Below are 22,005 nucleotides of genomic sequence, written 5' to 3'. Positions count from 1 at the left end.
AAAACTCTCCTAGCATCTAACTTGTAATCAGAGTTTCAAAAGAATCCTATGCATTTGTTGCCAATATTGCTTTGCTTTATTATGAATGTGCGGGTTTTAAAATAATGACTTCGTTTCCAACAACGTAAAATTTGTTTCACTTATTCCACTTGACATGATTTAATTTTTTAATATTTTGTTACATATGATGGAAGTGAAGTGTTTGCGTTGTTGCTGTGTGTTCAACTGCTTTTTATTTATTCTTTAATTTACAGTTTTCACGGGTACTGAAGAATAGAGCCTGGCCCACCTTTAAACAGGCCAAATCTAAAATTTCCCCATTACACAGCAGTGATTTCTGCCCTACCAACTGCCATGTCAACATAATGGAAGTTTCCTATCCCAAAACATCAACCTCTCTGGGGAGTGCATTTGGTGTTCAGCTGGATAGTAGGAAGCATAATTCTCTTGATAAAGAAAATAAATCTGAGCAAGGTATGTTAGCTTTTGAGATTTTCTTAAATCATGAAAAGTACTTTAGGCAATTATTAACTATTCCAGCATCCCTGAAATATGATAGATTCCTCTGTGTGCAAACAAGTCTGAATTTTATAAAGACAGGAATCCTCTCTATTTTCATTTGGATAATTGTACATAAGCATTTATCAAATGAAAATGGAGTTATTCATTTTTATTATTTTTTCTCTAAGAAGAGGGGTTGTTCTTGCCTTCCTCACATGTATGATAGACACAGCTTATCCTGCTGTGAAAACGACGAGTCTGAAGTGGCCCCATAACTGTGAGAAAAATACAGGAGGAGCTCCTTCAGCCCAGGGCCACTCCACACCATCACAATGGGGTATGAGATCGAATCATATTTTAATCACAACTCCCAGAAGCTTTAATTCCTGAATTAAATTCACCATCGGATTGGCATTTTATTTTATGTTAGCTTGGGCGTCTAGAATGAATTGCATTGGATCGTTACTGTAAGTCAAAGGTCATAAATATTGTTCTGCAATAATGTTAACTCCTCAGGGAAATTGAGCCCTATGGTGTACATTCAACACACAATCACAACAATGGCAGCCCCTTCAGGTCTGTCTCTGGGACAGCAGGATGGACATGGGCTCCGATATTTGTTAAAAGAGGAAGACCTAGAAACTCAAGATATTTATCAGAAGCTGTTGGGCAAACTTCAGACTGCACTGAAAGAGGTGGAGATGTGTGTTTGTCAAATTGATGAGTAAGTATTTTATTTACTGTACTTTTAACTGTGCCTAATAAAATAGCTATAGAAAATGTGACTTTTTTGAACACCCATCATTCTCTTTCATTTTTAGAAATATACGAGTGTGTGTATGTATGTGTGTATGTGTAAATCACATAGATCCTCTTTATTCCAATACCTTAAAAATGATATAACATGATAAATATATAGATATATATTTTAAGGAAGCATTTAATACCAGAGAAGAGATGAACAAAATTCTGTCTTCTAGAAGACACTAAATAAATCTCAATGTGCAAATAGTAAATTGAAAAATATGATTGAAAGAGTACCAACTAGGTATAGGGATCTCCTTGTATGCTTTATGGAACAGAACACGGTATTTGATATATGTATGCACTCAATAGATGTGTATGGAAAAATATAAAATATAACATCTTTAACATGCCTGTTAAATAAGTAAATGCAAAATTATGTATCCATAGGACCAATGACCAGCAACCTTTTTTTTTTTTTCCTTCTGATTGAATTAATGGTTTACTAAGCACTAACTCAAATAGCTATGCCGGTCATTTGGAAATTTTTACCAAGAACTGAGAAACAGAGGTAGTTAATTAAAACTTTTCCAGGGGTGCTTGGGTGGCTCAATCGGTTAAGTGTCCAACTTCAGCTCAGGTCATGATCTTGCAGTTGGTGAGTTCCAGCCCTGTGTCAGACTCTGTGCTGACAGCTGAGAGACTGGAGCCTGCTTTGGATTCTCTGTCTCCCTCTCTCTTTGCCCCTCCCTCCCTCACGCTCTGTCTCTCTCTCAAAAAATAAATAAACATTAAAAAAGTTAAAAAAAAAAAAAAACTTTTCCAAAGAGGTCAACTCCGATTCTTATTTTAAAATTTGATGGTTGGACAATTGCCTCAACTCTGTGGGATGGTTTGCCACATCTCGCTGTGTGATGATGCTTCACAGGTAGTCAAGACAACTCTGTATGGTCAAAACGACATGGGCTTTGTGATAGCTTGGTTAGTCATGTGTTAAACAGGATGAAGAATAATAACACATTACAAGTTTGTGATGAAAATTATAAAAGTTAATACAAAAAGTCATCAGGCAGTGCTTAACATCATACTTGCTCATCTTTCAAGGAGTTGAAATTGCTGAGTATATCTGAAGTTGGTAGAATTCTGAAAGTGGTCTAGACACATTATCCCCTTCTTATTGTACTCTCTTTATAAGGTTATAGATTGAGATTGCTATTGGGTGTGTATTGTTTAATCTCCACACACATTATCCCACACTTCCTTGGATAATTCAGTTTTGACACAAAATATTTAGAACTTATTCTAAGCCTTTTTTTTGGTCATTGGACATTATACTGATACAATCTTAATTGACATGATCTCTTATATCTTTGAAATTTAGAGATAAGGATCACCATATGAGATGCATCATATTTCTAAGGTTATCTTTAGATAGTTACTATTTACTATGCTGCTTTGTTCTGACATTTTTACGAGTTAATTTAGACTGGAAATCCTGCCTTCTTGTGTCTAATACACTAGTTTTCAAAACTACATATAGCATTGGTGTATTATATTGTGACTGTCCCATTTACAGATGAATTAAATAGTTTGGGGTTGCTAAGAGAATGGGTGGTTATTTTTAGGGAATGGTATCATACTTTGGATTGTGTGAGAATCACTCATGTGACACATAAGTTAATATCTTAGGGCATTGTATTTTGTTTTATTTAATAAATGGAATTTTATTCTATGATATGTCGTATTTTAGAAACCAGTTTTTCCCCCTTAAAGTATTTAGGAAGTGCACAGAGTAAGAATCTTTGTTAATAAAGCAATAAATTGTGGCACTGAATCACGAATCCTAGCTCTCAGAGGGATTTTAGGAGAACATCTGGAGCGATCCCATACTGCCAGTTAGTCCAAGAGTGATTATTCCTGCTTTTCAGATGAGTCCTTTACCAATGGCAGGAGTATTGATGTGCCTACGCGGACACTACCTTGGAGACGAGGCCTCTAATGCATTGACTACTCAGCACTTCCTGGCAGTTGTCCAGACTTCATCTGTCTTTGTTAATTTACTGACTTTTTTTTTTTAACTTTAGCTAATGTAGATACATTTTTAAGAAAGTGGTTAGAGCCAAAGGGTTCCCTTTACCTGGCTTAAAATGCTTGATATTTAAAGCACTCATTGAAGAAAGAAGTTAGGCTATTTTTATTAGCCAAAACTACTGAAAATAATTACTTATTTTTACTGTTTTTCTTAAGATTTTCCCACTCTAAAACCCTTTACCTTACTGTGCGTGTTTATTAGGAAAATGACATGAAATGAGTAAGTGATTTGAGAAACTTCCCTGGTCTTCTCTGTGTGCACCATATAATTTAATTCTAAATATAAATATGTTCCATGTAATTCAATGTGCAGCATAATCATTTTAAAACAGTGCAGTTGTCCAACTGCCTGGAGTCCCTGTTGCCCCATTCAGAGATACTGCAGTGCAGTCGAGCTTGACAAATTATTTGAAAAGCTAGTTACCCAACAATTTTCTCACCATGTAGTAATTATTCTTGGTCAGACAGAGATGCCTCTGCAGAGTGGAGAAGCAGATCTCTGATACTTTGCCAAATTTTAAGAGGAATTGCCTCATAACACCTCATTGCTGGCCTTTCTGGAAATCATTCATTCCTGTGAAAGGGCCTGGTACTGAGCTTGTCTGCTTCCCCTGCCACTTGGGAACCCTTCTAGAAATAAAATTTTCTTCAACGCATAGACATCCCACTAAGTGTTCCTACTTCAGTCAGATCCGGAGATGGAACTAGAGACATATTTGTTGTCTATAAACATGAAATAAGGTGACGTTATGAACTTATTCAAAATTCTGTGATTCTTGTCTCATTGAAACTAAATACTTTGGCCATTGCATGGGCTATTTTCTGACTAATGACACGTAGGTATGAGACCTAAGTAAAGGATAATCTGCGGATAATCCAAACCATCGTCAGGACTTTAAGATGCAGGGTTTGTGTATTCTGTCAGGGAAGGAATGAATAAAGAGCACTGAGGGCTAGTGAAGATAGGAAAGCTGAGAACAGACTGCATTTTACAGGTGCAAACGCCCCAGACTGAATGATCAACAAATGGCATTGTGGGACCCTTAATGAGCTGGGCTTGCAGGTAGGCATGGTAGGGCCGACAGTGGAATTATCTTTGAGGTTTTCCCAAGCATTTTGCTCTTAAATGTATGAAAAGAGGGCATAGCTTCATGAGCTCTAACGTGTATTGTAGGGGCTTAGGTGCCAGGCACAGTTGTATTAGTATACACACTGTTTGATTTTATTCCCGCAGTCCCTCTGTAATGTGGGTTATGAAACACAGGGACATATCACATTAAATCTCTAACTTCAGTATGTTTCCAAAACTGAATTCGAGATTTCCTGGTACTAAACCTACTTTGACTCCTTCCACATGAGAGTCTTCCCTCTTCTCAGTCAGGTATTCCCCACGTCTGCAGTTCTGCAAGCCAGAAGCTGGGTATTACCTTTGATTCTTCTCTTTCCTCCCGCTTCGCCTGCAGTACCTTGTCAAGTTCAGTCAGTTATACCTCAGAATGTATCCGCTCCATCACCTTAGACTGGGTCACCATTGTCTCCTCACTAGTGTCCACTGTGGGAGTTTCCAGCTATGTCCCTCTCATGCATTCTACGTTCAGCAGATGCCAGAAGGATCTATAAACGTAAATCATGCCAGTTCCTTGCTTAAAACCGTTTAATCGCATTGCAATGCCATTAACATAATATCAACTACATCACTGTGGCCTGTGTAGCCCTCCACAGCCTGCCCCTGTCAGCCTGTCCAAACCCATTTCCCCGAGTTCCAGCTGCTCTAGCCTTTTTCTGATCCTGGAACATGACAAACCTCTGCCTGGTTAGCACTGCTCCTGAGGTCTGCAGCTAGCCTTCTAGGCACTCAAGTGTCAGGCTAAAGGCCGATCTATGGAGATCAGCTTCCCCAGGATAAAGTAGATACTCCTGTATCCCAGTCACATATGTCATTCTTCCAGATACCTGCCTTTCTACACAACTGTTTTTTTTTCTAATGCTAACAAAACTCTAAAGCCCCACGGACTTAAAGCAAGAGGCTTTCTCTCCATGCTCATCTGGGTCACAGGGTTTCCACTCCACGTTGACCTCACTCAGAGTTCAGACTGACAGAGCCCCCATCAGTAGGAGTGACTCTGTCATACCAGCAAGAGGGAATGAGGTAGGCTGCACACTGGCTTAAAGACCGGCACCTAAAAGGGACTCCTGGCACCTCCACTTACACCATACTGGTGGAAACAAGTTACGTGGTCGTTCTTACCATCATAGGGTAGGGGAGGCCACCCAGTCATGTGTCCAGGAGGACTGGGATGTGGTGATCAACACTAATGACCCCCTTCCTCCCTCCAGCATGTATAAATGATATGCAGGGAGGGGATGTGCTTCTTAATTTGCACAGTATATGTATATAAGAGTGTGTCTTACTCACCCCGTCTCTAAAATGAGGATCATCATCATCATCATAGTAATACCTACTTCATAAAGGAGTTTTAGGATTGAATGAATTTAATACCTATTAAGTTCTTAGCATGGTGACTGGCATAAGAGCTCAACGAATGTTAGGTCTGATGAAAATGATAAAGATGATGATATTTAAGTCTCAGTTTAACAGAAAAACACACAGGTTGATGCCAGATAGTATATACAAAAATCTTCATTCATCAAGGGTGTGAGAAGGAGATTGGCCTGCTTGAGACTTTAACTTAGAATTAATGGACCTGTACTAGGTAGGTTAATATTATATATGAGCAAAAGCAAACTATTTCCATATGCACAAATATTAAAGCTTTATGCGTTATTAGTTTAAGGATCTAGAAATTTTATGCAAAGACGTGGTGTCAGAAACACAGGTTTTCTGTCATTTGTTTGTTAGCCTCACATTTGTTCCCACAGGGTCAGTGCAGGCATCATTGCAGCTGTTTAAAATGAAGAGCAAATATGTGGATATAATTCATATGACTTTGAAAAAAAATGAGTATGCTCTGCCCCATGACTTTTAATTTAAAAGATACATAAAGCACAGCGTACTCCTTGCAAAATGAGAACTCCTGCATCTCCTTCCTCTTTAGTATTCAGAGTTCATCTGTCTGTGCAGTATAGGCTTTGGGTAATTGGAGTTAATCTAATGTTTTAAGCTTTTGGGTAGAAGGAGTGAATAAATACACATCTGTCTTCCAAGACATAAAAGTATCTTTGCAAATAAGAAAACTCTGTTTAAAATAATTTATAGCTTCACAGTGCCTACATTGAGCAATGTAACCCAGCCCCCTGATTTTCACTGGTATCTAAAACCTATAAAATGCCAAAATATTATTCAAATGTCATATCCCAGTGAGACCTTCCCTGACTACACTATTTAAAGTTGCAGCTCCAGCTTCTTCCCCTTCTTTATTTTCCTTCTTGACATTTGTCACCATGCGATACACTATATAGTTTACTTGTTTATAGTTGGTTTCTTCCCAGTAGAACCCAAGCTCCAGGAGGACAGGGGCTTTGTTTTGTAAACTGCTGTATGGACAGCATCAATAACAATGCATGGTACAATAGATAACGTCTAATTAAGTAATTAGCGAATTCTCTTAAATATTTACTCAGTGCATGGCACTGTGGGTTATCCATGGAAAGTATAAGACATTCTCATAGTCTTGAAATAAAACAGCCATGACCTTGCTATGGAAAGATGAGCGTGAAGATCTGTACATTCGTGCTGTTGATTAGAACAGAATGCCATCACTACTTGGCGAGAAGATGATTGTTGGCTGCAGAAGCCATGCAGGAGCCCTTTCATAAGATATGGTTCACTTCGTTTTGCAAGTTTTACAGCATTTTGTTTGATAACAGATTGATTCCATGTTTTCATAATTTTGAGTGAGTACTAACAGAAACTTTTTACAGGCAAACATTCAAGTCTGGAGTGATGGAATCCGTGCTACTCAAAGTGTACATCAAGTATGATGCCAGTTCAGAATCTGGCATCTCCCACTTGGCTCAAGGTTGTGTTGTTAGTCTTGAGCCAAGTGGGAGAACTTTTCATTTGGGTAGATTCGTGATGCATCATCATGACTAGAGTGTGGATGATATGGGGTAGCCCCTGCTGCCTCCTATCCTTATATTGTGTGTGACTCTGTTTAATGTCTTATGACATTATCACTTGTATAAGCAGTGAGAAAGGATTGACCACACGATATTCTCTCTGTCAAAAGAGAGAAAGCCTGGGAGAAGCCCAAGGCAGGGGTAGATGGATAGATGGGTTTTTCATATCTGAGGGAAAGCCGGTGAGGATATTTAAGCACATTTAGTGTTTATTTTAATATTTGGGTAGAACTGTAAAGTTTTCCAGGCATTTTCAGGTGGCAGTGATAGTGGTGATAATGGCTAGGGGAGAGAGGTGACACGCATTATGTACAGGAACATATTCTCATTTCATTTGGGCGAGTTCTTATTTTCCCCATATTGTGGATGTCAGAACTATCCTAGTTTTTCTGTGGTAACAAAACTAATGAGTGGCAGAACTGGGATTTGAACACAGTTTTCTAGTCTAAATTGTGTGCTATTTCCATTATTCTGAGAAGAAAAAGTGAACTTCGTATGGACTTTAAAAAAATATATATCTATTTGAGAGAGAGAGAGAGAGAGAGAGAGAGAGAGAGAGAGAGAGAACGTGCACTTGCACACATGCACAGGGAAGGGCAGGGAAGTTGGGAGAGCGAATCCTAAGCAGCCTTCATGCTGTCAGTATGGGCCCCATGTGGGGCTCAGTCTCACAAACTGAGATCATGACCTGAGCTGAAATCAAGAATCAGACACTTAACCGACTGAGCCACCCAGGCACCCCGTGTGATCATTTTTTTTATGCAATCAAATACTTATTTTATGTGAAACAAACAGCTTAGAAGTATTTGTAAGCCTATCATATTCAATAAGTAAGGAGGTTATCCGTAGCAGCCTGTTTGAAAACATGCACTTATTTTTTTTTAATATCACATTGCAGCCTTCTGTCTTCCATAACATATTCTCCTAAATTAGAACGTAAGACATCAGAGTGCACAGGACCAACAGACAGTGACAACGAGAAGGGAGAAAGAAATAGCAAACGAGTCTGTTTTAATATGGCGGGAGATGAGCAGGAAGATTCAGGTCATGACACCATCAGCAACAGAGACTCTTACAGGTAATTCATTAATTCCTTGAACTCATCTCATCAACACGGTCAAATATGATTCCGTATTTTCCACAAAGATCTTGAAAAAACTTTTTGTCGTTTTTATTTATTACCCTCACAAAATAACCGCTGTCTGTTACCCACCCCAGAGAAAGCATAGGGATTCCACGTAATCTTTCAATTATTCGTTTTTCATAATCTTAGTAATTTGGAAAAAGCATTTTTTTTTCTCCAGCTCTGTGGACCTAACTTGGGGGACTCGTTTTGTTACAGAGTATGTAATATGTATAGCAAATAAGCCAATTGAGCCTATGTTAACTTTTTTTTCCAAATATCTGTTTCTGATTATTGGACTATTAGATAGTGAAAAGGAGTTCTTCTTGTTGTATTTCTCCCCTTGCTTGTTATATTCTACATTCCAAGCTAATTGGACTAATTTCACCTGCTCACCTCCATGACCAGCTTTGTGTATTTTTTCCTTCCTTGCACGCTTTCTGCATAATCTTGGTAGGTAGGACTGCTGTACCAAAGTACCAAGGCCTGGATGGCTTAAACAGAAGAGGTTTATTTATTTATTATTTGACAGTTCTGGGGCCAGAAGTCTGTGATCAAGGTGTCAGCGGGGCCTTCCCTTCTATGGGGGTCTATGGAGGTCTGTGGAGGAAGGATAAGGTCCAGGCCTCATTCCTTGGCTGTAGATGGCCATCTTTTCCCTATGTCTTTGTGTGTGTCCACATTTCCCCTTCTTCTAAGGACACCAGTCATACTGGATTAGGGCCCAACTTAATGACCTCATTTTAACTTAATTATGTCTGTGAAAACCCTCCTCCAAATAAGATCATATTCCTGGGTATGGAGTGTTAGACTTCCAGCTGTGAATTTTAGGGAGAGACACAACCAACCCTCCAAAGTCTGTCTTCCTACCAGACTCCAACATGGCTCCTACAGTGAACTTCCTTAACTGGAGTTGCTTATTCTTTCAATCTTTGTGTCACTTGACACCTCACTGACAGCTGTCCTAACGTGCCACATGTGCCGCTTCAGCATCCCCTACCTTACTTGCCTTAATCGAAGACAAAAACTCTTATTTGCTGTTAGGTATTATGCAGTGGTTTACAATGAAAAGATACTAAGTAAGTATTACTAAAGCTATTCTCCTCAGAGATGTTTAGCACAAACTAACAGCTAACATTAAAAACATTTTCACCAGACACATGGGGAAACAAGATGATTTCACATAATTCCCACCATGGCCTGATGTGGCACATTCCCATATTAACTCCATTTTAAGTGTAAGGAAGCTGAGTCCAGTTGAGTTATATAATTTGCCTGGGAAACCAGGTGGTCTGGCTCACAGTTTTTCTCTCAGCCAGTGTACTGTCCCAATTTCTACGTGAAAAGGATTTTAATGAATATGTAAGAGATAATTATTCCTAGGGATTTAATAATATAGAACCCAGATTAACCACTTTTACCATTTCATTCACTTTTCGCTTCAAAGGATACCAGTAGGCTGTTTAATAGGAACCTGTGGTGGTTCTCCAGTGGGAAATTACAGATCTGAAAATACTTTCTTACCTCAATTTCTAGTTATCAGATAATTGGAATTACCCTCAAAGTCTCCCTCTAGGCTAAAATAGAAATTTTGAATGTAAATTTAAAGTTAAATAAGTCCTTTTTACCAGTTCTGAGAGGAAAAATATATTTTGCCTCGTGGACTCTTTCCTGAAATCTGTAACGTGTCCATATTCACACACCAACCTTTTAATCACTCTTTCCCGGGACAGTGATTACCGAGCACTTCCCGGGTGTGGCAGCCTGTGCTGAGCTCTGAGGTGGGGACAAGGTGTGGGTCCTCTCTGGGGTTAGCTCAGGATGCAATTGATGAGTTAGAATTTAAAGCTCCCAGAAAGAGTGGAAAGGCAGAGATCAGGAAACAGGACCTTGTCTCTATCAGCAAATTAACTACAGACACATAGCGTCAAATAGATTATGAAGAGTTTGAGGTGCAGCTGGACTCCTCGTTTTCTAACTTCCCATTTAAAAAAGTTCATTCAGGAGTAGCTTACGCGGCATAAGACATCTTGAAGTATGACTGCATTGGAGATTTTTTTTTTTCAACTAAGATAAAACGCGAGTTGAACAAAATTTCTCTTTCTCATAATTTTCTGTTAGACCTATCAGTAAGTAGAACAAAATTTCTCTTTCTCGTAATTTTCTGTTAGACCTGTCAGTAAGTAGAACTGTGACGGGATGCGTTTCTCTAGTAAGAGCTGGCAGATGTGCCCCGAAAGTGACATGTGCCTCCTTCTTTCCAGCGACTGCAACAGCAACAGGAACTCTATCGCGTCCTTCACCAGCATCTGCAGCAGCCAGTGCAGCTCGTACCTCCACAGCGACGAGATGGACTCAGGTGCGTCCGGCCGCACTTGGCCATGCTCGGCCTCCGGGGGGTACTTTTAAGGGCTGGAGGCCTTGGATCGGCTTGCGTTTTCACCGTCTGTCAGGCATTCTTGGCTGTCGCTCGTACTGCATTTCAGTCGCACGTGTTCGATAAAGTTAGCGTCGGGGGCCCATGGTAAACAGAGTGAATTAAAAAGAGATGAGAGAAACAAATGCATTCTGACCTGAATGTGTATCTTAGGAAGTTAAGTGGCACTGTGAAGGATGCGAGGGTCCGTGGCAATGGGTTGAGCTAAAACGTTAGGCGTTGATTGTGGGAGGAGGTGGGACGGGCTTTGAAACCGAGGACTTCTGAGACAGTAGATGCTCCTGAACTGGCCTTGGAGGTGGGTGGCGGGGAGACGAATGGCGAAGAAAACACGGAGAGTTAGAAATATCCTGCAAATAGCTTAGTTGGAGTGTGGTAAGAACAAAGACCTGGCGCCCAGTTAGGACACATCTTAATTTCGAAATAGGCAGTTTATTTCAACTATGTAACCGTTAGATAATTGCACCGTTTGAAAGAATCGTTGACATGGGATATACAGTGTTTGTTCCTGTGAGGCACTCTGTTTCCACCTGCATTTCAAAGAGCATTCATCTGATACTCTAACTGCTATTGAGTCTTTTGGGACTCTTATCTGAATATAAGAACTTGATGGAATAAGAGCTCATGTCGAAAGATTATTTTCTTATTTTATTTATATTAAAATATTTTAGCATGTTAAACATAAGATTTATCTTTATATCCAGGTGATGAGCTTCCCCTCAGTGTTCGCATTTCTCACGATAAACAGGACAAGATACATAGTTGTCTCGAGCATCTTTTCAGCCAGGTATGATTTTTTCTTTTTTTCCACAGGCCAAACTGTCAGGAGTCCCTTCTGTAGACAGAGTAAAAAGAACTTGGAATAAAAATGGAAAGGACTCAATCTGTTCCTCTGCCCCCTGTACCTCAATTTCCACAATTTAAAATGGGAATAAAGATTCTTCAGCCAACCAACCTAAAGGATTGTTGTGACTATCAAGTATTTTATGGTTCTTGGAAACATTACAGTTATAAAGACAGGCATTATTCTTTTAGTATTTTTTATTTATTTTCAGAATTCTTCATGACATTTCTTGCTTAACTTTATTCCTAATTTTAAGGAGCACAAGGTTGTTGTAGTGCTTGTGTTGGTGTTTTGCATTTTTAAAATTTGTTTAAATGTTTATTTATTTGAGAGAGAAGGAGAGAGAGAGAGCAAGGGAGGGGCAGAGTGAGAGAGAATCCCAAGCAGGCTCCATGCTGTCAGCGCTAGGCCCAACATGGGGTTCAGTCTCATGAACTGTGAGATCATGACCTGAGCCAAAATCAAGAGTCAGATGCTTAACCAACTGAGCCACCCAGGTGCCCCGGGTGTTTTGCAATAATATATCTATCTATAGATAGATAGATAGATAGATAGATAGATAGATAGATAGATATATCCATAACCAAAATCGATAATGTAGAAGATAATGTAGAAGCTTTTACTGCTTTGAGAAGGATTATGATAACTTTTAGGGTTTTTTTTTAATAACTCTAGAAATCTCTCTTTGTAAAGTAAACATATAAAATATATTTATACTTTATATTAATATATGGTGTGGTAGGAAATATTGCAAGTATTATCTGTGAGTTTATTCCAATATTTTATTCAAAGGTGGATTTTTGCAAGCATCCTGAGATTTCAAAAATAATTGTGGCTCTAAGAAAAAGCTGTTTTACAAGAGTTACTCTTGGAAATGTATACTATATATTATGAGAAGTATGTAACTTTCAGAAATCTCTGCTGTTACGATAGGTGGATTCGATTACCAATCTCCTAAAAGGGCAAGCTGTTGTAAGGGCCTTTGAGCAAACCAAGTACCTCACACCAGGGCAAGGATTACAAGGTAAGGTTTAAAAAAAATCATTATTAGAAGCAATTGGGAAACAAAAGTGGGAAATAATATAGTCATGAAGCAAAAGCATAGTTTAAGAAGAAAATGGCTGCTCATGCTTCAAAATCTCCTTAATATTAATTCAGTTTAGTCATTTTTGAATATATATAAAAATGTCAGTACAGGACCTTTTAGTTTCTTTGATAGTTTAAAATGTTCACTTCTTATAGGGACTAGAATGAATAGAAATGAGTTAATTGAAGAGATGTTGCACTGCTTTTGCTGAAACCAGCATAAGTGCCTACTTGGTTATAGCCCATTGGTGGGGGAAGGGGTTTCTGGAATGTGTGTTGGCAAACAGAACAGCCAAACAGACCAAGATCTAGAGACACCACTTTCTGACCTCTAGTTTTGAACATTGAAACCAGAATTTTTAATCTAAACTGTTCCCTTGGTTTAAACATTTGTAAGAAAATAATTATAAGGTTTGACTTTTTTTTTTAGGTTTAACCAATTTTCTCCTGTAATGTAACTAGAGAAATTACCACCATGCTAATAATCCAGGATGGCAGGAATGAAAGAGAATTCTGAAGCTTACTGGTTTATTAACTGTTTGGTAAATGGTTGAAACTTATAAGAGCTTTTCTGTGTTTATTTAGAATTTCAGCAGGAAATGGAACCAAAGCTGAGTTGTCCAAAAAGGTTAAGGCTTCACATCAAGCAAGACCCTTGGAATCTTCCCAGCAGTGTCCGGAATCTTGCTCAGAACATCAGAAAATTTGTTGAAGGTCAGGATGAAAAGCAAAGAACATTGTATAGCGTTAGCAATAATCATTTAAACCCCCAAAACTCAGTAGTGCCCTGATTACTTTTTGCAGTATTTCATGTTATGAGGAAAATAAAAGAACTGGAAAGGGTGAGGTAGGAGGAAGGAAAAAGGAATAGAATTACAGAGCCTTATGCTCCAAGGATCTAAACAATGTAGAATGAATCATGAAGAATATTTTCAGTAAATAGAATAAGGGCTCATACTTAAGAAGAAAAGTGGAACATGGAGAGAGTTTCATATTTTATAATATGAAACAATATCAGAAAAATTTCTAAAAGATTCACAAAAGTCATGAAGCTAAGTTTTATGGGAAGTCTAAAAATTTAATTGTGAATCCATGAGAATCAAAATAATAACATAGGTTTTATCACTGGTTTTCAAATTTCCTTTTTGGACGTGTTTGTCCAAGTTTATTGTTATTAGCTACCGTGACATTGCTTACTCAACATCCTATAATTGGTACAGCCTACAGTTGGAGATGTAACACTTCAAGATGATTCTAGTGAGTCTCATTTCATGTTGTTTAGGGCTAGAGTATTATGTAGGAAATTCTGAGGGTTTCCAAAATGATTATAGTGAAATAAAATGAAATGAGAAATATGTTTGATTTTTTTAAATGCCTGATTCAGTGGTTGTCTTCCCAACATTAGGCCAGTGGTTGGAAATGTCTGGAGATATTTTTTTTGGTTGTCACGATTGTGAGTGTGCTACTGCATCTAGTGCGTAGAGGCCAGACATGCTTCTAAATGTTGTGTGGTATACAACACTGTCCCTCACAACAAAGAATTATTTGGCCCAAAATGTCAATAGGGCTGAGGTTGAGAAACCTCTAGAGTAAATAAGTATATGCCTGCATTTAAATTTTTATCCCTCAGTCATTTGGATACGGTAAATAGTATTCAGCAGAATAGCAACGTAACCCCAGTCACTACCATTTGTTTTAGGGTGAAGTAGAGAGAGTTGTATACTTTGCCGACAAAAGAGAGCTCTTAACCAGATAGAGTCTAAGCCTGTGACATAACTCTTGGGCCTCAGTTTCTTCATTTACCAAATGACAGAGATGTGTGTGTGTTCTGGAATTACTAAATTTTCCACCTAGAAATGTACTCAAATATAACATCTTAGATATTGATTACCGATCAGTAGAAGGAAAAGGTTGTATAAATATGGAGAACTCCATATAAATCTCTTGTGATGAAATCTCTTTTGTTTTTGACAGCTGGATTTCTTGGCTATATTATTAGTTTATAGCTAAATATAATGGCTACTTGTTACACATAGCATCATATTTAATGAAAAGTCTGAATTTAAAACCCCCCAAAATAATGAATAGCAAAAATGATAAATATATTTTTTAAAAGCTTCCAGGTTTAAAGGAATTTAAACATACATTTTACTGATAAAAGGTAATTTTTTTTGAGGAATAAATGCCAGTATCATAACACTCATAGAAGTTGTAAATGCACTTGTTCTCATCATCTTTGAGGGTTTTTTCCATCTTATAATTGTTTTTAGACTAAATGCAGTATCAAGAACAGAGAAATCATTAAACCTTTTGTTTTTTGAGGAGCTTTATCTTTAACATTTAAACACTTTCTAATGCAATATAAAAAGCTTAATTTTTACTGATACTCATTTAAAAAACCTTACATTTTGGGGGCACCTGAGTGGCTCAGTCAGTTGAGTGTCCAATTCATGATTCCAAGACTGTGGGATCGAGTCCTGCGTCAGGCTCTTTGCTGAGCACATGGAGCCTACTTAAGATTCTCTTTCTCTCCCTCAGCCCCTCTCCCCCGCTTGCTCTCTCTCTCTCTCTCTCTCTTTCTCTCTAAAATAAATAAATAATTAATTAAAAATATTACTTTTCATCTTAAGTCCTCACCAGTTTATCATGAATTCATCCTATTCAACTTAAAAGTAATTTTCTATTTCCCATTTGTCTTTATATAGGGGATTATTTAATGAAGGGTTAGGTCTTGGCTAGAAATTCAACATAATGTCAGCTTGCCAGCATTTCATGGTTTATATAAGTAGCTGGGATAACCCCATTCTGATGTTCCTGTAAGGGAGGAAAAAGGTAATCTTTTTCTTTCTAGCCTTCTAGGTTCTCTGGCTGGGATCCTATAAATTAGTCAGCCAAAAAAAACAAATGAGAAGCATATACATTTATTTAGTATCTTTTACATGACATGGGAGCCTTTGTAAGGAAATGAAGACCAGAAAAAAATGGTTAAACCTGAGTGCTTTTTAACTAAGTTTGATGAAGGGTAGAAAATTTTGGGAAAATGGAATAGGACAAAAGGGTATGAACAAAGGGTAATAAACTGGGGGAAACTTAGCAAGGCCTGTTCCTCTCAGTATCCCTCCATGTTCTGAGATAAGGATGTTCTTTTCCTCTGGGATTGAGAAGGCACTTCTCGCATGAAGGTTTTATGACCTGCTTCAGGGGAGAAGCAGAGAGTCCTCTGTACATCTGCTGTTCCTCAAATTCCTTCATGTTAAATTTTCAGTATGATAAATTGTCATATTTTGGGATAGTGGGTTCTGAACCTCATCATTCATTCATCTCTGATTTCAAAATATCCTATCAAGTGTATACCAAAGATGATATAAACACTTAACAATTATATGATCTTTATATAGGAAACACTGTTACAGTGTCATTCCTAAACTACATCACACTGTGTCATTCATCCATTCACAGCCTGCTAAACTGAGGGTAGAAGAGAGCAGAAAAAACAGTAGGCTAAATGGTGGATAGATTCATTGTGTAGTGTCACAAAGTTGATGCCTGTCTCCTGCTTAAACGCTACACTAAGTTATGGTCTCAAATTATCAGCCAACTGAAGATATTTTTGCTTGATTAGCCCACTGTGATATTGTGATTTACAATAAGAAATATGTAACTGGTCTTTGACCCTATCCCTGGCAGATTTTCTAAAACTCTTGGAATTTCTTGTGAGGAGAACAATAAAGGTGTCTTTTGTTCTGTCAATGAGGTGACTTTTGGAAAACCTCTACTGATGGGGGCTGGTTGCAAGGAAGCCAACCCTGTGATTAGGGGGTTGGAACTTTCCAAATTCCATCCCCCTCCCCACCCAGGGGAGAGGGCCTGGGGATTTAGTTCAGTCAACAGTAACTAGTGATTTAATCAATCACGCCTATGTAATGAAGCCTCCATAAGATCCCAAAAGGATGGGATTCGAAGAGCGTCCAGGTGGATTCTAGAAGAGTGGTGCATTGAGAGAACATGGAAGCTCTGCACCATTTCCCCATGCCTTCCTTTCCCAGGGCATCTCTTCCTTCTGGCTTCTCCTGAGTTCTATCCTTTTATAATAAACTGGTGATTTAGATGTTTCTCTGGGTTCTGTGAGCCACTCTAGCAAATTGATCAAACTTAAGGAAGGAGTGGTTGGAATCTCCAGTCTGTAGCTAGTTAGTCAGAAACACAGGTGACACCTGTTGACAGGTGGCACCTGAAGTGTGTGTGTGTTGGGGGGGGGGGGCAGGCAGTCTTGTGGGACTGAGCTTTTGCCCTGTGAGATCTGATGCTGCCTTTAGGTCGATAATGCCAGAACTGAGTCGAATTGTAGGATACCCCGAGAGTGTTGAATAATTGCTTGGTGGTATGGGGTGAAAAAAACACACACGGAGATTAGTGGTAGAATTGGACCCATCATCACCTTAAATTCAAATGTTTATTAGCGAACACATTTGCAACTCTTGCTCCCTACAAATATTGTACTTTTCTCAAAATCTATCATTTTTTCAACAACTTACTTTTTCCCCATTTTTTTCTCTGCTGTTGTCCCAACTAAAGAGCTTCTTCTCCTTTTTTTAAATCATAAGTCTCCATTTCCCCCTTTTTCTCCTTACCTCAGTAATTAGGATAGTTTTCTGGTGACTCCCCTGTCTCCATCTTTTCTGGTTTATATATTACTATATACTATATTCATCTTCCTAAAATATCATATTAATAATCTGGTACCCTGCCCCGGAACCTTACAGTGATTTTTGTTAGGTAAGTCTAAACTCATCAGCCTGATGGTGGAAGCCATTTTTCAGTGGGGCTATCTAACTATATCCTAATCTCAGTCTCTAAATTATATAATAAAGTATTTTCTATGCTAGATTGTTGGAAATTTGGTATTCATTCTTTACTGTATTCTCTTGCTAGCACTCTTTCCCACTCTTAGGCTATGTACCTACTCCCTTGACAATGTAACTTTCAAAAATGTTTAAAAACATTTCAGGACTCACTTAGAATTCTATACAACTTTAGCTAGATCCAGGTTATAATAACAATAATGCTTCACAGGTACACGGTTCTTTAAATAATTTTCCAAAGCTTTTAATATATATCCCTTTTTATTTTTTTACACAGGCTCCTGAAATAGATAAGATAGGTGTTATCATCACTTATGAATGAGCACATTGAAAGTCAAAGTATGGTTGGCCATTGAACAGCATGAGGATTAGGGGCTCTGATTTCCTACACAGTCAAAAATCTGCATTTGACTCCCCCCACCCCACCATCAAGCCTAACTACTAATAGCTTACTGCTGACCTTACTGATAACATAAATATTCATAATATAACATAAATATTCAGTTAATATATATTTTGTGTGTTATATGTACCATATACTATATTCTTAAAATAAAGTAAGCCCGAGGAAAGAAAACATTAAGAAAATCATGAAGAAGAGAAAATCCACTTACAATACTGTACTGTATTTATTGAAAGAATCCACATATGAGTGGACCCATGCAGTTCAAACTTTTGTTATTCAGGGGTTAAGTGTACTGTAGCAATTTTCCGAATACCACAAAGCTGGTACACTTTCCTTGGTTTCATTAACCCTTAGTCAACCACAGTCAAGAAGCAGAAGATCGTCTTTCTGACTTATCATCAGAAGGTTAGTAGTAGCTTGACTCTACGTCACAATGTCTACTTCATCTCATCATGTAGGCATTTTATCACCTCACATCATCACAAGAGGAAGGTTGAACACAGTACAGTAAGATATTTTGAGAGCGAGAGAGACCATATTCACATAACTTAATAGATTATTATAATTGTTCTATGTTATTATTAGTTCTTGTTAATCTCTTACTGTGCCTAATTTGTAAATTAAACTTTGTAATAAATAGGTATGTACAGGAAAAAACATCGTCTATATAGGGTTCAGCACTATCCATGGTTTCAGGCACCCACTGGGGGTCTTAGTCCATATCCCACATAGATAAGAGGGGATGACTATAACAGATGGTTCTTCTGACTCTTTCTGGTACTTTCCTGCCTCTGAAATTCTCGTGTTACTATCTTCTTTGTAAAATGTAACGTCCTCTCAAGTATTTCCTACATTTCTTATCAGGTAACTTTGTCACTCTGACTCTATTGTGAACCTGTCTGGAACAGGATGCAACCTAACCTTTTATTTCCCATAATCTTTAGCACATAAAGAAGCTTTGAATATTTTCATATTTCCTTATTGCAAGTAAACTGTTTACTAATTAGAAGTAAGGCAATGAGTATGAAGTTAATACACATCATTTATTGAACATTTGTGATTGCCCTCGTTTGGAGATGTGTTCTGAAAAAAGAGTATTTGGAAATATTTAGTATTGTTCTGCACTTTAGGACAGTATCTTGACATACAGATAGGACAGGAAGTCTATATATAGAGAGATTATATAGATATACATTATATAACTTACAAGTATAATCTGTGTAATTAATTTATAATTCTAATATATAATGTATAATAAAATATGTATATTTATAGATAAAGTTTATAAATGCATATACGACATTTAAAAGTTTAAGTAACTAAGAAAAAATGCCATTTGAGTGTTTATTGATCAAGACCGCAATAGCTGTAGGAGTTTAGAGAACACCATGGAAACTACAGCAGCTAAGGGTGACTTACAAAGGATGAAGCAGAATTTGAAGGGTGTTTCACAGACTAATTTAATTTGGAACTGGAAGGATTTTAGCATCTTGAGAAATGGATAGAATTTATATAGGCAGATAGGAAGAATAGCATGTCAAGTAAATGGGATTTGTATTATCTAATGGAGTAAGGTTGTGCTAATTTTTACTACACAGTTAAAATGTGGTGTCAATGGCAAAAAAAGACTGAACAACTAACTGCTATGCTTTCTTTTTCTGCAGAGGTGAAGTGTAGGATACTCCTGGCTCTTCTTGAATATTCAGGTAATATTTCTCATTATTTTTATTATTTGAAATTATTGTAGCCTGAGACCTTAGAAGTGTCATGATATCACAGCAATGCCTTTAACAGATTAGATGGAAATATGATCCATACTTACTCTAAAGCCTTGCAAAGATTTTTAAAAAATACTTAGTTTTAATGAAAACACAAAACATTCTCATCTTCAGTTATAGTACAAACATGGAAATGTATATAAATATATATTTAACTAAAAATAGAGCTACCATACAATCCAGCAATTGTGCTATTAGGTGTTTACCCAAAGGATACAAAAATACAGATTCTAGGTGGTACATGCACCCAGGTGTTTATAGCAGCATTATCAACAATAGCCAAACTATGGAGAGAGCCCAACTGTCTGTCCATTGACTGATGAATGGATAAAGAGGATGTAGTATATATACACCATGGATGGTTACTCAGCCATCCAAAAGAATGAAATCTTGCCATTTGCAATGATGTGGATGGAGACAGTAAGTACTTTGCTGAGAGAAATAAGTCAGAGAAAGACAAATACAAATACCGTATGATTTCACTCATATGTGGAACTTAAGAAACAAAACAGATGAACATATGGGAAGCGGAGGGGGGGGGGAGTGGAGAGATGAGAGGGAAGCAAACCACAGGATACTCTTAATGAAAGAGAACAAACTAAGGGTTGATGGAGGGAGGTGGGTGGGGGATGGGCTAGATGGGTGAGGGGTATTAAGGAGGGCACTTGGGATGAACGTTGGGTATTATGTAAGTGATGAATCACTGAATTCTACTCCTAAAACCAATGTTGTACTATATGTTAACTAAATAAAATTTAAATTTAAAAAAAGGAGAAAAATAAAATACAAATCTCCTTTTCTCTCCCTCTCTTCCTCTCCCTCTTCCTCTCCCCCTCCCCCTCTCTCCCTCTCTCTCCCCCTTTCTCTCTCTCTCACATATATATGTGTGTATATATATATACACACACACACACACACACACATGTGTGTGTATATATATATATATATATATATATACACACACACACACACACACACACACAGACACAGAATATAATTAAAAAGGAGGAAGGAAGCAGGTTTTGGTAAAGTTAATTGTGTACATGGCATTTATTGTGAAACTGGTCTAACTTTGGTTTATGAACAAAGAGGTAGTTGGGCTAGATTCAAGGGGTGGAGAAGTGGACTGTACTTAGAAGGAGAGGTCTTTTACAATCTATCATACCTGGAAAATTTAAATTATAAGTGAATGAATGAGTCAAGTTAACCAGAGGGCTTTTTTTGTTTGTTGGCTGATTTTTGCTTTAATTAAAGAAGTGTTGTCTTGTTTTTTTGACTGAGTAATAATAATAACAAAATATCTACTTTTTTTTAGTTTTCCTAATAACCACACAGTTGATATACCTCATACTTATGGATTTCCTTGGGTCCTCACAATCACTCTGTGAGAATATTATTTTTCCATAGTTTTAAATGTGGAAAAAAATTAACATTCAGGCTAATTAATAATAACTGGTAAATGTATTCATTCAACACATATTTTTGAGTATCTGGAAGATTAGATGCCTTATTGAGTAAATGCATTAATAGTAAGTGGCAGAGGAAACTCAAACTTAGTTATGCCAATTCCAGAAGTAGTCCTGGAACACATTGCTTTGTTCATTAGTATTTAAATGGCTGTTCTTATAGATCCTTATTTTGATTTCAATTTTATTTTTCTATTCCCATCATCATTCTCCTTTTTCCTACTTTATTTACTCACTCTTCTTTTCCCTCATTTATAGGGTAGCATCAGAATGCAGCCAGATTACTCCATGTTGTCGGTTGCAGAATTATGCTCTCCACAGGTGAAGGGTAGATGGTGTCTGCTAAATACTGTTTTTTTTGTTTTTTAAATTTATTTTAGAGACAGAAACAGGGGAGGGGCAGAGAGAGGGAAACACAGAATCTGAAGCAGGCTGCAGGCTCTGAGCTGTCAGCACAGAGCCCGACATGGGGCTCGAACTCACGGACTATGAGATCATGACCTGAGCTGAAGTCGGATGCTTAACCGACTGAGCCACCAGTCGCCCTGCTAAATATTGTTTTTAGCTCACTTTTATTACTTTCTCTT

The 22,005-nt window shown here is 37.7% G+C and overlaps 1 protein-coding gene across 4 annotated transcripts in view; it reads left to right on the top strand.

Moving 5' to 3' along the window:
- Window positions 1-22,005, top strand: part of PREX2 (phosphatidylinositol-3,4,5-trisphosphate dependent Rac exchange factor 2) — a 299,299-nt gene that overhangs the window by 178,564 nt on the left and 98,730 nt on the right. For all 4 annotated transcript variants that reach the window (XR_015247064.1, XM_086696066.1, XM_086696065.1 and 1 more), the window contains 8 exons: window positions 255-474; window positions 1,018-1,225; window positions 8,315-8,494; window positions 10,804-10,898; window positions 11,681-11,763; window positions 12,754-12,844; window positions 13,492-13,620; window positions 19,839-19,880. Coding sequence is in view for 3 of the 4 variants with exons in the window: in XM_086696066.1 (XP_086552192.1) it covers window positions 255-474; window positions 1,018-1,225; window positions 8,315-8,494; window positions 10,804-10,898; window positions 11,681-11,763; window positions 12,754-12,844; window positions 13,492-13,620; window positions 19,839-19,880 (1,048 nt within the window). In the remaining variant the exon portion in view is untranslated. The remainder of the gene's footprint in view (window positions 1-254; window positions 475-1,017; window positions 1,226-8,314; window positions 8,495-10,803; window positions 10,899-11,680; window positions 11,764-12,753; window positions 12,845-13,491; window positions 13,621-19,838; window positions 19,881-22,005) is intronic.

Source organism: Puma concolor, chromosome F2, assembly GCF_028749965.1.
Source record: "Puma concolor isolate L17-30 chromosome F2, mPumCon1.1.hap2, whole genome shotgun sequence".
NCBI lineage: Eukaryota > Metazoa > Chordata > Mammalia > Carnivora > Felidae > Puma > Puma concolor.
This window is presented reverse-complemented; position numbering and strand designations above follow the sequence as displayed.